At 46.3% G+C, this 16,108-nt stretch overlaps 2 protein-coding genes across 4 annotated transcripts in view; one reads left to right on the top strand and one right to left on the bottom strand.

The window, feature by feature from the left end:
- LOC126986422 (ubiquitin-like domain-containing CTD phosphatase 1) lies at positions 1-8,935 on the top strand. Its single transcript, XM_050842574.1, has 6 exons — positions 1-631; positions 1,333-1,391; positions 1,754-1,891; positions 2,340-2,513; positions 3,320-3,478; positions 4,041-8,935. Exons 1-6 carry the CDS (start codon positions 481-483, stop codon positions 4,305-4,307), a joined length of 948 nt encoding a protein of 315 aa, XP_050698531.1. The 5' UTR covers positions 1-480; the 3' UTR covers positions 4,308-8,935.
- The window catches only part of LOC126986418 (uncharacterized), a 24,159-nt gene continuing 16,971 nt past the window's right edge, over positions 8,921-16,108 (bottom strand). For 2 of the 3 annotated variants that reach the window (XM_050842563.1, XM_050842562.1), the window contains exon 19: positions 8,921-15,714. In XM_050842563.1, the coding sequence (XP_050698520.1) occupies positions 15,478-15,714 (237 nt within the window). In that variant the 3' untranslated portion in view covers positions 8,921-15,477. The remainder of the gene's footprint in view (positions 15,715-16,108) is intronic. The other variant, XM_050842564.1, reaches the window with a different exon arrangement.

Raw genomic sequence — 16,108 nt, forward strand, 5'->3', positions numbered from 1 at the left:
TAACTAAAGACTGAAGAAAGGAAGGAAGGATAACTAAAGACTGAAGAAAGGAAGGAAGGATAACTAAAGGCTGAGAAGGAAGGAAGGATAACTAAAGTCTACGAGGGAAGAAAGGAAGAATAACTACAGGCTATTAAGGAAGGAAGGAAGAATAACTAAAGGCTACGAGGGAAGGAAGGAAGAATAACTAAAGGCTGTGAAGGAAGACTTAAGGCTATGAAGGAAGGAAGAATTAACTAAAGGCTACGGAGGAAGGAAGATCATGGAGTAACAACCTTAGAAGCAATAATATACGTCAGAGGTCTACAGAAGAAGGAGAAGAAGAATAACTAACGGCCATGAGAAGAAGAACCAAAGGCTAAGAGAGAAGAATACCTTAAGGCTACGAGGAAAGGAAGACCAAGGAGTGACAATATAAGAAGCAATAGAAGGCGTCAGAGGTCAACAGAAGAAAAAGGAGAAGTTGGGCGTGGAGGGAGGATGAAGGCGCTGACAGTCAAGTGGAGTGGGAAGGAGTATGAGGTGGAGGTGGACGAGGAGAACATGACGGTCAAGGACTTCAAGGACGCCATAGAGAAGCAGACTGGCGTGCGGCCCCTCAGACAGAAACTGCTCAACCTTAAGCTGAAAGGTGTGTGTCTTTCTGTTTATGTGTCTGTAGGTGAATATTTTTTGTCAATTATCTGTTTATCTAAATATCTGTGTGTGTCCTTACCTCCTTCTATTTTCACAGGACTGAGTCAAGTTCAGTGTTCTGCCTTTTGATATTATCTCATTATTTACTGAAAATTGTCAGTATTTTCGGGGTAAAATTCCAGAAATATGCCCACCAAATGCCAGTGATAACAGCCAATGGTGCAGTGTGAAGCGTGTCACACGTTTATCCTTAACAATTGAACAACATATCTAACCAAATTAAATTCAACTGAAGCAAGCCTGGTCCAACTTAAATCTAATCTAACCTAACCAGACCCGTGTTCCACCACAAAAATGTGATTGATGGAAATACCTTGATATATCCCTCCATATTTTCAGAAAGTAATATCTCAAAGCAGTGTTTTGCAGTGGTAAAGCAATACAGCAGTGTGCTTTATGTGCATGAAGTATATACTTCTTATAGCACAAAGGTGTCCTTCGCAGTGACGAGTGTACTTCTGGAATACTTTGATGTATTCCTCTGTCTGGAACACTGAATATCCTCACATCCTTCTCTAATATTTTCCTACATGATCATTTACTATTAAAGTGTATAACACCAGTAAATGAGTAAGTAGTGCTACAGAATTAGCTTGGAATAATTAAAGAAATATTTGTTTGATGTTTCTATTCCAGGAAAGTTACCCGACGATGAGACAAAGATGGGAGCGCTTGGCCTGCGCCCAGGAACCAAGGTGGGTGCCAAGTAGCCTCCTGCTGACTGTGGCTGCACTAACTTTGCTCTGAGTGTGTCCTGACATGTGCAGGGACTGGTGCATGAGGACCTAGGTAGTTAGGTAACAGTCCTTCATTTCTCATATCTGCTGCCACAAATTAGATCCTAATAGATAAAGAAAATTAAATAAAAAGCTTAGCTATTGAATCTTTTTTTTAAATAAATCAAAAAGTTTCATTATTGGAAGTCAATTTCAAATCTTCAGATGTGACATTTTTATTGTTAGAAAAAGGTACAATGAGAGAGAGAGAGAGAGAGAGTGCTGTCATCACAAGCAGCCCTCACCCACCAGTGTAATGACTGATGTTTGCTGTCCGGCAGATCATGATGATTGGCTCCCTGGAGAGCAGTGTGGCGGAGGCGCAGCGCATCCCCGAGAACTTGCCGCCAGTCATCAATGACCTGGACATAGAGGAGGAGGAGGTGGCCATCGAGAACAGGTCCGAGTACCTGCAGAAGGTAAGGTGACGAGGAGCAGGTTGTAGTGTCTTCGCTTCTGCTGGACTTTGTTTGTTACTTAAGAACATTTTTCACTGAATCTTGCATTGGGGGTATGGAATATATTGTTTTCACCAGTCGTCACCTTGTTGCTGAATGCCACACCACCATATGTTAAAGTGTTTTTCATGGCTGTGATGATAGGAAAAATACAATCACTGTCAATAAGACATTCTAGGTGTTTGGAATACTTTTAAATGGCATACATCATGTTAAAATGTCTTTCTTACCTTAAGATTACTTTGAAAAGGCAGTAAATTACTAAGCATAGTTTTCTGGTCTGAAAAAACATATTTATACTATATGAAAGTTTCCTCAACACTGATTTTCTGACTTAGGAAAAATGCAGTTTTAAAAAAAGCCAGACTAGGTACCTTCTTAAGACAGCTTCGTGGGGTCTGGCACACAGGTGGAGAAACGCGTCAAGGAGTACAAGGTGAAGATGCTCAACTGCATGCGGCCGGGGAAGAAGCTGCTGGTGCTGGACATTGACTACACCCTCTTTGACCACCGCTCCACCGCAGAGACCGGCGCCGAGCTGATGCGGCCATACCTGCACGAGTTCCTCACCTCAGCCTACAAGGTATTCCCTGCTGCCCTGGGTTAGAGGGGGACAACAGGAGCTTAGGTCTGGCTGAGGTTGATTTTATGGGTGTAAAAGCACAAAGTTGAGGCAGAGTGACAGTTGCTTGTATATAAGGTATGGGAGAGTGAGGGGAGGAAGGTTAAGGGATTTGGAGGGTAGGTTATGAGGTCTAAGGTTAATTAATACTTTGTTGTTGTTTATTTTGGGATATTTGTTGCCTTATCTCTCTGTCCCTCCACTTCTATAACCTATTTTATCTCATCCTCTTCCTACTTCTCTCATTGCATTCACTTTCATTTTCTCTTTCTCAGCATCTCAGGTGTTTGGGGGCTGTTGAGTAGGCAGCTTGTTTGTATGTTGCCTTATTTCTCTGTCCCTCCACTTCTATAACCTATTTTATCTCATCCTCTTCCTGCTTCTCTCATTGCATTCACTTTCATTTTCTCTTTCTCAGCATCTCAGGTGTTTGGGGGCTGATGAGTAGGCAGCTTATAGTCTCCCCATTCATCCATTGTTGCCTTATCACTCTGTCCCTCCACTTCTATAACCTATTTTATCTCATCCTCTTCCTACTTCTCTCATTGCATTCACTTTCATTTTCTCTTTCTCAGCATCTCAGGTGTTTGGGGGCTGTTGAGTAGGCAGCTTATAGTCTCCCCACTCATCTACCTGCGTCAAATCTTATAATAATGGCATAAAAACTCTACCTTCACACTAGCTTCTTGTATACGATAGGAGTCAAGAGAATAAGTACCTATCTTTCTGTTATAAGTTTATCTTGACACCCAAATCCACCGTTTCAGGACTACGATATCGTGATCTGGTCGGCCACAAGCATGAAGTGGATCGTGGAGAAGATGAAGCTGCTGGGCGTCTCCAACCACCCCGACTACAAGATTGCCTTCTACCTCGACTCCCTGGCCATGATCACCATCGAGACGCAGAAGTATGGCGTCATTGAGGTGTGTGCTGGGCGTGGGTGGGAGGGGATGAGGGAGGGTTCGGGGAGACCTTTTTGCCACTTACTCTGAGGTGGTGTTTTGTCATTTTCTTATTTACCAGAAATTTACAGAAAATATGGGCGGGTGTGTGGTGGAGGGATGAGGGAGGGTTCGGGGAGACCTTTTTGCCACTTACTCTGAGGTGGTGTTTTGTCATTCTCTTATTTACCAGAAATTTACCAGAAATATGGCATCATTGAGGTGTGCTGGGCGGGGGTGGGAGGCGATGAGAGGGTTAGGGAAGACCTTTTCGCCACTTACTCTGAGGTGGTGTTTTGTCAGTCTCTTGTTTTTCTCTATTTCTCTATCTATTTTCTCTTACTTTACTCTGTTAGGGTTTAAGTGTTACCTGTTCTGGCTTGCTCAAACTGCTGGAACAGAGGGACACATAGGAGCACCTTTTCTTGTTTCTGTGTGCCTTGAGAGTCATTCAGTAGCTCGCTTAAGACCAAATGTTTGAATTTCTTGTTCATCACTGTGTTCTCTGGTGGACACTGACACTCCTTCCTCTGCCCCGGGCCAGGTCAAGCCGCTGGGGGTGGTGTGGGGGAAGTACGAGCACTACACGCAGCAGAACACCATCATGTTTGATGACCTGCGCCGCAACTTCCTCATGAACCCCCAGAATGGTCTAAAGATCCGCCCCTTCCGCCAAGCCCACCTCAACCGCTCTACAGACAGGGAGCTGCTGCGCCTGTCCCACTACCTTGAGGATATTGCCAGCGTGGAGGATATCTCCGCCCTCAACCACAGCAAGTGGGAACACTACCGCAAGGAAGGCTACAACTGACCCTGCCCCCGCCCGCTGCATTTGGGGCTGCCTCTGCTTGCTGCCCAGGCCTCGCCAGGACCCACGTGCATAGTAGTCTGTGATGGGGAGTGTGGTGGTGAGGGTGTGGGCGCCGCCATTATTGTTGGTGCTGTAATACCTGCACTCGTGGGATCAGTGACAAAATTACTCCTGAACACTGCCCCTTTTTCCTCATGTGCATTATGACTGGCCACCAAGGACAGCCCAAGTCCAGCCTGTTCATAGTAGTCAGTCCTAACTTGCAGTCTGAGGGGATCAGAGCTTAAAAAATTCATTGGTATTTTTAGGTATTGGAATTCTATTATTAATTTTCTATTATTAATTTCTGGGGAAGGAAGTCACCACCGGCTTACTCTTGATGATGTACAGTGTTTGCATCATCCTGGTGACCCTGAGCCTGGGTGCGGGTCCAGGGCACCCAGCGGGGCTGGTGGGCAGGACTGACTCATGGTGCCTTGTTCACTGTGTTGTAGGCAGCAGTGCAGCACAGCAGGTGCCAGGGAGGCAGGGTGCTCACCACTGGAGGATTGGTTATAATGACAGTGTACTGTTCAAAATTGCCTTATTTCCCGGCACATTATGCACTCATATTTTTTGTGAGGTCAGATTGTGCAGAAAATGTAAAAAAAAAAAAGAAGAAAAAAAAAAATCTAAATTTAGAGTTGATATTGTCCTTCAATAGAATAGAACACAAGGCAGAAATGTAATGACTATGAACCTACTGTAAATCTGATGTTTCAAATGTAGTTTCAAATGAGTTCATATAAAAAAAATCTGAAATGTGAGTAAAGACAGCCTGAGCACTGCCTCCAGGCCACTGCCTCTGTGTTCCTGCGCCTGCCTGGCCCTGCTGTGGTGCCTGACGCACCGCCTGCTGAACACACTGTTGTTCTGGGGGGTGCGTCGGCTGGTGCCTGACGCACCACCTGCTGAACACACTGTTGTTCTGGGGGTGCGTCGGCTGGTGCCTGACGCACCGCCTGCTGAACACACTGTTGTTCTGGGGGGTGCGTCGGCTGGTGCCTGACGCACCGCCTGCTGAACACACTGTTGTTCTGGGGGTGCGTCGGCCCATTTCCTTTTTTATGTTAGTCTTATGAACATTTTCTTTCTCAGAGAAAGCTACAAATAAAAAATGTTGCATACAAGCATCCACTTCCTTGAATCTCATTGATGCAGCAAGAGATAGGAATGCATGACTTGTGACGGGTGGTGTTGGGGCGCTCAGCATTGACTCAAACACGCAAAATTAATCTTTAAAAAGCAGCTGCCAGATATAAAACAGTAAAGCACTTGCTTGATCTCATGGCTTGCTTTGTACGGTGCAAAATATGCAGAGAATGTACGCTGCAGATACACTATGTAACAGTAAGCCTCTAAACACTCACAGGCCAAAGCACTCACTGACCATTCCTATTTTCCTTCTGTGAGTCAGTCTGATGATTGTTCATGTCCAGAACACGCCCGGCCAAAACTGTTGCTGCTTATTTATCCATAGAGGTTGAACATCTGTGTTCCTGAAATAGCCATCCAGCCCAGGCCATGTAATGTAAATGTAAGACACTGGTGCTGTGGCAGCCTTGGTGGTTGTGGCGCGTGTGGTGCTCTGGGTGACACACAGAGCTATAGTCAGACCAGCTGAAACTGGCACCTGGGCGTTGGCGGCCAGACAATGCCTGGAACGATCACGTGCCACATGTTGAGAACAATTGCAGCTTCATCATCTACAGCACTTGTGTGAGATAACAGAAAAGAAGTATGCACATATTGATTCAATTTCAATGTAAATATTTTGAATTTATAAGAAACAATACACAAAAGTAATAAAATTGTAAAACAAATCAGTAAAGTAGCAGACATTTTCGCCATTTTTTGTCACATTATCTGGCGTTTATCACAGGTCTTGAGTGGGCAAAGGAAGTTAAAATTATCTAAAAAATAAGGTAAAAGAATATATCTCCAAATGTGACAATATATTGTTTAGTTTTAATAAACCGTTGAAAAGGTGGAAGGAACAACAGAATTAAAACGCTACAACACAGTGGAAATATGCAGAGTGGCAAGACTAACCACTGATGGCCCACACACCAGCTTGCTCTGGTTGTTGTACTCCAAGATATCCTGGAACACATGGAGGGAGCATTGCCTGGCCTGGGAGAGGACACTTGGTAGTTGAGGGAAGGCACGGCTGTGGTCTGAGGTCTGCTTTCTTGTCACAATAATCATCTTGACAAGGACAAGTTACTAAAATTATGTTTAAGTGTAACTTTCTTAAAGGTTTGATATTTATGAAAACTTTTATTTTGTCACATGTTATAATAGGTATTTTGTGAACTAGTCTGAATTTTGTATTTCTCAAACTTTGAAAAGAAGGGAGGTACGCGGCGGGTGTGAGGCAGAGTATTATTGTAGGTCAGCAGGTGAGGGTGAGTCAAGGCCCGAGGAACCTACTGCTGGCCTGAGGTGCTGCTGCCGCCACAATGCTGCTCTTTATGCAGATCAAAGTGTTACTATGTGTGATAAACTATCTGTGTGTACCCATGTTTGTGCTAGAGTTTGTGTCTTGTAGTATCTGATATTACAGCTGGCCTCTCGGATCACAGTGGTTGTTAATAATTGTTACTTCATGGGGAGCACTGGACTTGCTGCCATGGAGAGTTAGCATCTCTGCCTCTCACGGCCAGCTTCATTCTATTTCATTCCCAAGCTCCTTCATGAAACTCTTGCTCAGAAGTGTGACTTAAGGGGCGATTACTCTGGGCAAATTTTCCGTGGATCTTCAGTCAAACCACGATTTCCGCTGGCGTGGTTCGCATTTGTTTCTTGTTATTGCTGATGATGATGGTGAGTAATACCGTCGTCCTTCGGTGAAATCTACCGTAGCTTTGGAAGATTGTGGACACGTCAGAAAACCACGGAAATATGAGAACCACGCCAGCGGAAATCGTGGTGACTGAAGATCCACGGAAAATTTGCCCAGTGTAATAGCCCCTTAAGGGATCAGTAGCATCAGACATGTCAGTTTGCCTGGGTCAAGCCAACTGGGGAAATATTTAGCTTAAGAGTTGCATGCTCTTTCAGTTAGTGTGCACCCTGGGTGTGGCTGTGCTTCATGCTAACTCACAAAATGGGAACCTGAATCTTGTACTGGGGACATCTGCATCTTGCCCTCAGCAGCACTGACTGTGTGGCATTAAATGTGGCACTGCTATCACAGCCTTATTTGGCATCAGGCAACAGCTTAAAGATGGGTGTAAGAAATATCATTATCCTCCCAACTGTCAATGTATCAGAGATGTGGACGTGGAATGTAGCACAGCAGTCACGGACACCCTCAGTGGAAATTACTTATACAAGAGGTTCATGTGAAGTGTCAAGATGGGATGGAGAAAGTAATAAAGGTGTGTATGGGAATCTTGGCGTGGGTGTGACAACAATAGGAGTTGGTTGTGGTGTAGCTGAATGGGTAAAACCTGGCACCCTGAGATGGTTTGGACATGTGATGAGGATGAATGAGGATAACTTTGTGAAGAGGGCATGAGGGCAGGATTTCTCTGTGCCCAAAAGTCATTCCATTATTACTGCTGCCATGAAAACTACTGTCACTGCTAATATAGCCTATGAATTAATTGACTTTTTAATTGATGCTGGGGGAAGGATCAAAATTTAGCCTTAAAGTCAAGTCCTTGAGTACAGCTTTATGAAATAATATGCATAAATATGCACTGTACGGGGGGGTGAGCCTGGGGTGTGCACCAAGGTCCTGCTGGTGATGCTGTGTGTGTGTGGTGGTGGTGGGGGGAGGGGTGACAAGGACAGGAGCAGCAGGTGACTGGCTCCCTGCTGCTCCATCCCTTGGCAGGTGACAAAAGCAACATTCAGCTTTACTTGTATTAGGGCATTTGGTCCTCAGAGCTTTGTATCAGTGTGTTTCAAGTGTAGCCAAGTCTGGCGGTCTGTGTCTCTCGTGTTGATGAGGAGCAACAGGCCAGACTGGCAATATGTGATTACCTTGTAGCAAAGAGATTACTGGCTAATGTTTGATAGTCATGTGAACAAACAAAACACGGTCTCCTTTGTATCTAGTTAAGTAGCATTGCAAATCTGAAAATTGTATTTTCTGAAATACTTATTCTTATATTCAAAAGTATTTCCTAACAATTAAGGGTTTTCATATGTAGCTTTTATTGCTAGTTTGTCATCTCAATTTGGTTTGAATTTGTTGGGCTGCCACAGATGTGGTCAGCTGCTGCTGGTGAGGTGTCATCCAGCCGGCAGCTGCACAGACCCATCAAACAGTTGGCTAACACACCCACCATGATCTCTTGGTCTGGCAGTCTCATTGAGAACTGTCAACCTTGACCTGCACGGCTCATGGCAGCTTCTCAGTGCAAAGAAACGCTCTCTTGTGACCCTGGCAGAGCTACATGGTCTTAGGTACCTAGCTTGGGAGGATTTTTTTTATTTTTTTTTATTTTTTAAATAGACTTAGAACAACCTATGAAATATGAAATTACTTTTGCTAGGATAAACATTCTGTATGAAGGAACACCACATATCCAGTACAGCGACAAGAATAAAGAGAAAACCAAGACCTTTAAAATATTTATTCATGGGCTTCATTTTAATAATCTAACAAACCAAAACGAATACGAAAAGAGCCGGCAGCGGCAGCACTCAACACCGAGATGACTCCGAGAGGACACGAGAAGCAGTAAAAAAAATTAGTAACAATACAACAGAAACTCATCACAGTCTCAGCAAGCAGAAGAACACTGCTGGAGACATGAGACAGGCTTAGCAAATTATCTTACTCTTTGGCATGAACCATAGACCTAGAGGAGTGGTATTGGTCTACTCATTACAGTGTACACATTACTAAGCCGGGGGTGTGAGGCCCCGGCACACGGGACAGTGAGACGGGCCAAGGCAACCCCGGCGTGCCCGGCTCCTGGGCAGCAGCGGGATGGGCCGAGGTGTCAATGCAAAAAAGCCTCACTCCAGACTCTGGGAGCACAGCCCACCACAGGCCAGGCCTCAGCTCTTGCCTCATGCATTGCACGCATCATTACTTCTTCAGCTTTAAAAGTTTAACAGGACTGGATGCTGGAATGTGTGACTTTGTCAACAGTACATTCCATGTACACTAAGTGTTGTTGTCATACAAAAATATACCATGTTGCAGGTATGGTTCTGGCATGTCAAAGGCCATTAGAGTGAGGCTTTAGTGCAGCCAAAACCACCTTCAAAACTTTGGCAATGTAGTAAATCCAGTAAACTGTGGCGATGGATGAAGGGAGGGAGAAGCTGGGCCTGGCGCCCCTTGGCCTCATGGCATGTATGTGACGCCACCTTGTCTGATTGTCTCTCCCCTGGCCAGCCACCCAAAGACTCGCTGAACCTCACCGGTGAGGTGAGGTTCAGCAAGCCTTCATGGGCAGAGGGCCGGGCCAGCTTCCCTCTCACCTTGCGTGGCGGAAACAGACGTGGAATGTATGTATCTTACGAGGGAGTGCGTGAGGGGCCGCGGTGCTGGGTATCATTCAGGCCCGGCCCTCAGCAGCATGCTCCCGCAGCTGAGGTCAAAATGAGGGTCCCTTTTATCACACGGCCAGGAGGCAGAGGTGGCCACAGACCAGCCCTGCCCCGTGGCCACAAGGGGGACCGGTGCCATGGGAGACGAGAGCAACAACAATATGCACACATACACAACAGCATGATGAGAGCAACAGGAAGATTTATAAGTGGCTGAGTGACAGAAGGACAGCCTTACCTGCCGCTGAGGCTGAGTGCTACAGATGTAATAACAGCTGGTGGGAATGTATGTACAGGCGGCGGTGCGCGAGTGGAGAGTGTGCACGGGTTATGATGCTCTGGGGAAGGGTTTAGCTGCTCGGTGGCATCAAGCTGCGGCATAAAGGGGAAACTTTTGAACGGAGGCAATCCCTTGGTAAAAGTGAAATGTCTCCCGGTCATCTACCTCAACTAGCAGAGGAAAACAAGAACAAGAGGCTGATGGAAGAGTGGACAGTGATATTCAAGGATAATGTGTCCCTTCTTTAAGGACAAAGGGCACTGCAGACATGGAGAGAAGGAAAGTTTGGCAACATCCTGATAAGAAAAGGTGACCACTTTTCTTCCCCACAGGAGGGCCTCTTAAGCTCCTGCTTGGCAACACAATGACACTATCACACTTGGGCTGAGAGCTCTGCACACCACCACCCCGTCCATCCCTCAGGACAGCAGTGCTAAGAGCACGTCGCACACCTCAGACCAGTGGATGGAGAACTAAAAAAAAGTACGTAATGGCCGTGATTAACATGTAAAATAAACACACTGAAACACATAAGTAAGTCACTCCTTTCACCAAGATATTCTCTTTTGGTCCACAAATAAAGCTTTATCCACCTTCAGGAATGAGCTGGCTTTCAAAACTTTGTCCGGTCATTAATCAAACGGTGCGTCATCAAATCTGCTAAAGGTAATGAAGACCAATTACAGCTCAAGGATGTTCACTGCTTGGTGAGTTACACTGCTGAAGGTCCACCACTTGTGGCTGTGCTCGCCAAGTGTGGTGTGCGGCACATTACCTTTGCTGCATGACCTGTGCATGGCTGACCACTTCTACAGGCCTTGCAATACATGAAATACATCCACTGTACTCAACATTAGTTTTGTTGTTGGCTGGTGACTAACAGTCACACTCACTGTGTTCTGGTTTGTGGAAAGACACGCCAGCCACCGCCGTTTGTCCCTCACGTTCTCAGATGCAGTAAGAAGTCTTAAGCGGACTAGGTCTTGGTCCAGTTAGTTACACATTAACTTTGCTGTACTCAAGGAGGATGGTTCTGCATGAGCTGTACACTAAAAAACTTGTGGAAGAGAAGAAACTAAACTTTAGTGTATCCCGGGTGACTCGGCAACACAGCAGACATTAAGGTTTGGCCGTCTTACCAACATCAAACAAAATCAAGGAATGATACAAAAATACGTTAGTGCTGAGGTGACGCCCTTCTCTGTCAGGTCCAGTGACCTCTCTCAGCACTCAGGTCACCAAATACAAAGTGAAGGAAGGGAAGGGAAGGCTGACTCTGGTTGATGAGAAGTGTGTGCAGACTAATACTGGGTGTATTTTTACACACACACACACACACCTGCACACCTGTACCCTCACATGCACCCATGCATGCACACACACATACACACACACCAAAAAGAATGAAGAGAAAAATACAAGTGATAGATGGATGACATGAACAACAGCTGTTTCACAAACCATTTAACAAGACATGGAAAACAGACAGAAATGGAGATGCTGGCAAAATTGAGTGTGCTGACAACAGCTTCCAAGATGAACAAACCACCTGAGGCAACAGTGGGTGAAAATTGTCTGGACTCCTTTTTCTCCCTTGGCTGCAAACCCCGGCAGCTGTGGTCCAAGCTGGACTGGGCTTGAGTGATGGCCAAATGATGCCAATCAACCCGGGTGTCTCCACTTTTCTAAGGGTGAGCTGAAGACACCTGAGTTGACTGGCCTCTTTTGGACATCACTCACAAACAATCTGGCTTGGGCCAAAGCTGCCAACTCATCAGCAAACAACACTGTGTGAGGTGCTCTTGCCTCCTCAACACTCAACACTCCAGGACAGAGATGACGACTCCATCCTTCCTCAGAACACTGCTGCTACACTCATGCCAACATCTTGATGGGTTTTATTCCTTCTGAAACAATCAAATATGCTTAACTTTTGCTGCAGATAAACTTTCATCTTGGCAACCACTTCCACACCTCCTCCCACCCACTGCTGCCACACCTCAGGCCCAGTAAACCGACACACTGGCTCTGCAGACACACAAGAGCACCTCCATTGCAGGCACTGTCAAGGGAGAACTTGGCCAAACACTTGACACGTGGAGGAGTGACACCACCTTGAAGGGAACACTTTCAGGCCCCCGTCCAAGGCTGAGTCACCTCACTGAGACCCTTGGACTGTATCTTGCCACACCAGTAACTGTTGAGCCCAATGCATCCTGCTCCTGTGTGTCAGTGCCTTGGCCAGCACAGGAGGCCAGTCACTGGGATGTGGTGTACGCCGCCCCATATATTCAACATCTCTGTGGTGCCTTAAAACAACAGTGTCACAAACATACAAATATAAACAGCATATATCTATGTACATGAACTACTTTAGCTTCTCAGGCAAAAAAGTCTTATCTGGCTAGTAAAAATATGGGCCAACAAGTGCTTTGATTACTACGTCTGACGTGAAGAGTGCAGGCAGGAGACTATCACTTCTGGGAACGCTAGTAAAAATAGGGCCCACGAGGGTCTGGACGCTCAACGGACAACTGGTCGAGCGGAGGAATGATATGCTTTGGCCTACGGTTCGGAAAAATGGGTAACTAGTCTATCTTCTGACACTCAAATGATGGAAATAAAGAGAGCTTCCTGTCAACACTACGCAGGAAGGAAAACAACCGACAAACAGACGTCTAAAAAAACTAGTCTGGACAGATCTACGGCTTCACATTACTGGCTACACTAAAACACCATCACACGCCCACACCTGTGCTCCATAGCTGCCCTGTTTCAAGCTTGTCTTACACATTATGAGTGAGATTAACACAACCTCCAGCAACCTCGCTTGTTTGTGACAGTTCAATGTTCAGCCCTGCAGCAGTCTATGTACGTGTCTGTTGAACCATCGCCTGCTCTTTATAAACCCATTTTTCTGAACAGGTAATGGAGTTTTTTGTTGTAATGAGCAAGGAGGTGACGGCCAATACTTCAGCAATGAGCCATGGAGTTGTCTTGGCCTGCAGGGTTTTGAGTCAGTCTCTGCACCTCCCTCGTCATCACATTATGAAGATATTGAGACATTACCATCATCCCTTCTCTCACTCTCACTAATCTTTTTCTCTGCAGGATTCAAGTACTGGCTGTGGCACTAAGGACATAACAAAGCAGCTCAAGCCTCATTAAAAAAAGTCTGAGGTACTCCTAACAAATACTATCAAGTGATTCTAAATATTTAAAACGTGCCGTGCATGCTAAGAAGACAAAACTGCCTCAGCCGTGACTGGGCTGCCAACGCTAAGTGACAGAAATCCTTCAGGCCAATAAAGTTAATGAAAGCAAAGTGTCTGCAGCGCTACATAAACGGTGCTATGTACTTGTGTTCATGTAAAGGGGCAGGAACAAAGGAGGCGGCTTCTAAGCAACACAACTGCCACAGGAGCGCTGCGCTGCCTCACCATGGCTTGCATACGCGGCAGTGATGAGCAGGACCTATCAAGCACAATATAAATGGAAGACGTTTCAACGCAATTCTAAATAACGTGCTATTTAGAAAAAGCTGAAAAATAAAATGAAGATAAAATAGGTTATGTAGTTTTTGTAAATTATACACAAGTCATACATTTGTACACAGGGCTGTGCATAAAACTAATTAAAGCAATTTTCAAGCACACAAACTTCATGTCAAGAAGCTTATGTCCTACACAAGCCTCCGAAGGCTCCACTTCCTTGCCACGGCAGGAGAAATAATCACAAACTGAACTACCAGGATCAGGTATTTCTGCCATACCTTGCAGGGCGTGCCTGGCCTCTGCTTGGGAGAACTTTCATGTTAAACAAAACAGTGAGAACAAAAACAAATCATCTCAGTCAAACAGTGCACAGAGAGCCTTTACCTCTGCCAGAGCCACAGTGACAGCCTCTTCAGAAAGGGTCGAGATTCCTGTCTTGTCTGCCTGCCGTGTGCTTTACCTGAAGGGGACTTGTTGGAAACATGAAGTGCCACTAGAACAACATAGCTAAGAGCCAGGCGACAAACCCCAGATTGCCTCTTTTTGTTTCTTCCCCACATCCGCGGCAGCTTGGCAGTGCAAACACTACGCCTCCACTGAGTCTTTGGCCGACCCTTTCCTTCCCTCGGCTCCAGGCTGGTGAGCCGGGACACACGACTAATGGCACGACAAAACAGTCAACGGATCAGTAACAAAACACAATCTAGGGTGACAGAGGCGTCCTGGCTACCCAACAACCACTACAATGGACCACAAACAGACGAAGACAGACAGAAGGGGAGCAGATGTGTGACTACTGTAAGCGTATGTCTATTGAAAAATACTCTCGTATGAAAACTACACTAGACTCAAGCACACGCTGAGCCGGGGATGGCCAGCGTGAGATGCGCGGCTAACAAGTATGTATACACGTCCCTTTTTGCATATACCACCACGACCACCCGCTGTCCTCACGGGTCCGGGGAGCCTGGCGGTGAGGGGGACAGGGAGTGGAGGGAGAAGGCAGCTCCAGAACGTAACTCTCGGACTCCCTCCCGACCTCACACGCACGGCACCAAATAGAATATCACGTGAACGTTTCCTGGGCTTCTGGGCGACCGGCAAACATGACAAGAGTGCCAGGGAGGCCTCCAGACGGCTAACACAGTGCCATGGCCAGCGGAGAGGCGGTGGGGGGGATGACGCAGCCTCCCAGGGACCGTAGCACCACCACGCACAGGGATAACAATGAGAAGAGAGGGAACGGGAAGGGACTGAGACACACCCCTCGGCCCTCTCACCCCCGCCACCACCATCACGCTGCCCTGATGCCCCGCAGGAAATGATTAAGTAGCACAGTGGGAGCCGATGGGCACTGAATAACCTGCGATGACGGCGTGATGCGCGTAATAATAATAACATGTGGCAAGAAGAGCTCTGGAGAAGGAGGAATGTTGAAGAAATGTTGATGATAACTATGCGTGGATGTACTTCTTGGGCAGAGCTTGTGTGTCGTCCTCAGAGATAATACAGTTGTCCCTCAAATAGTACGGTTTTCAATAGTTTGGTTTCGGTTTTACACGGATTCCCATAGATCTTTTAGGATTTTTAAATTTCCTGCCCATCGGGAAATTAAAAAATCCTAAAAAAATCTATGAAAATCCACATAAACCGGAACCGAACTATTGAAAACTGTACTATTTGAGGGATGACTGTACAGTGATAATAATAATAATGACTTAGTAGATGACTGATAGCTACTACCACCTGATGACCACTCACAACAAACTCACCCCACCTCACCACACCAGGCACCAGGAACTCACCCACAACCTAACCTGCCCTGACCTGCCCTGCCACACTAGGAGGAGGGGGAGGAGGAGGAGGAAGAGGAGGTGAAGAAGAAGTTGAGGGCCCGGTTGAGGTCATAGTCTGCGGCGAGGGTGATCTGGACGAGGGTGGTGCGAGGAACCTGCTCCCCCACAACCTCCCTCAGCTGCTGTACCACCGCCTCCAGCCTGCTGCCCCCGCCCCCCCCGCCACCACCACTGCCGCCACCGCCACCCTCGCCAGTGGAATCGTCACATATCCCACACTGCTGCCAGGGAGAGAGGGAGACATGGAAATAGAAGTACTGACCTTAGGATGTCCGAGGGGGAGAGAAAGAGAAAAGTTGCTGAGAGGATGAAAAAGGGAGAGAGAAATAGAAAAGTTAGTATGAGGATGAGGAGGGTGATAGTTAGGGGGAAAGAGATACTGAAAGGATGACACAAAAATGAAGGTTAGAGGGGAAGGAATGGGAAAACTGGGGTCACAATGAGAGTTAGAGAGAGAGGGAGACATGGAAATAGAAAAGTTAGTATGAGGATGAGGAGGTGATAGTTAAGGGGAAAGAGATATTGAAAGGATGATACAAGGATGAAGGTTAGAGGGGAAGGAATAGGAAAACTGATTTGAGAATGAGAGTTAGAGAGAGAGGGAGACATGGAAAT

Source organism: Eriocheir sinensis, chromosome 61 (genome assembly GCF_024679095.1).
Source record: "Eriocheir sinensis breed Jianghai 21 chromosome 61, ASM2467909v1, whole genome shotgun sequence".
Taxonomy (NCBI): Eukaryota; Metazoa; Arthropoda; class Malacostraca; order Decapoda; family Varunidae; genus Eriocheir; species Eriocheir sinensis.